Below are 277 nucleotides of genomic sequence, written 5' to 3'. Positions count from 1 at the left end.
GTCCCTGACTATAATTCTCTCCCCAAAAGCAGGTACAGCCAGTCATCATCACCGGGACGGGAACGAGGGCATGCAAGAAGACATTCCAGTGCTGATGCCCACCAGGAAGAGGGGGAAGAGCTCACAGACCAGACTGCCACTCTTACCCTGACATCGGCGACAGCACGCCAGAGAGCTCAGAGCGACAGCCAGCATGACCGCAGACGTGATGGTAAGGAACAATTCTGTAATGCAGGTATCACTAGGTATTCTGGGATTTGCGTGTCGTGGGCTTGTG

At 54.5% G+C, this 277-nt stretch overlaps 1 protein-coding gene across 6 annotated transcripts in view; it reads left to right on the top strand.

The window, feature by feature from the left end:
• Positions 1-277, top strand: part of LOC119585703 (mitogen-activated protein kinase kinase kinase kinase 3-like) — a gene marked incomplete at its 5' end in the record, with an annotated part of 59,548 nt that overhangs the window by 41,795 nt on the left and 17,476 nt on the right. For 4 of the 6 annotated variants that reach the window (XM_037934381.1, XM_037934380.1, XM_037934379.1 and 1 more), the window contains 1 exon segment: positions 30-211. In XM_037934381.1, coding sequence (XP_037790309.1) covers positions 30-211 — 182 coding nt within the window. 6 annotated transcript variants of the gene reach the window in all.

The sequence above is a fragment of the Penaeus monodon genome, chromosome 20, assembly GCF_015228065.2.
Source record: "Penaeus monodon isolate SGIC_2016 chromosome 20, NSTDA_Pmon_1, whole genome shotgun sequence".
NCBI classification, from domain to species: Eukaryota; Metazoa; Arthropoda; class Malacostraca; order Decapoda; family Penaeidae; genus Penaeus; species Penaeus monodon.
Note: the sequence above shows the minus strand (reverse complement) of the source record. Positions and strands in the feature narration are given on the sequence as shown.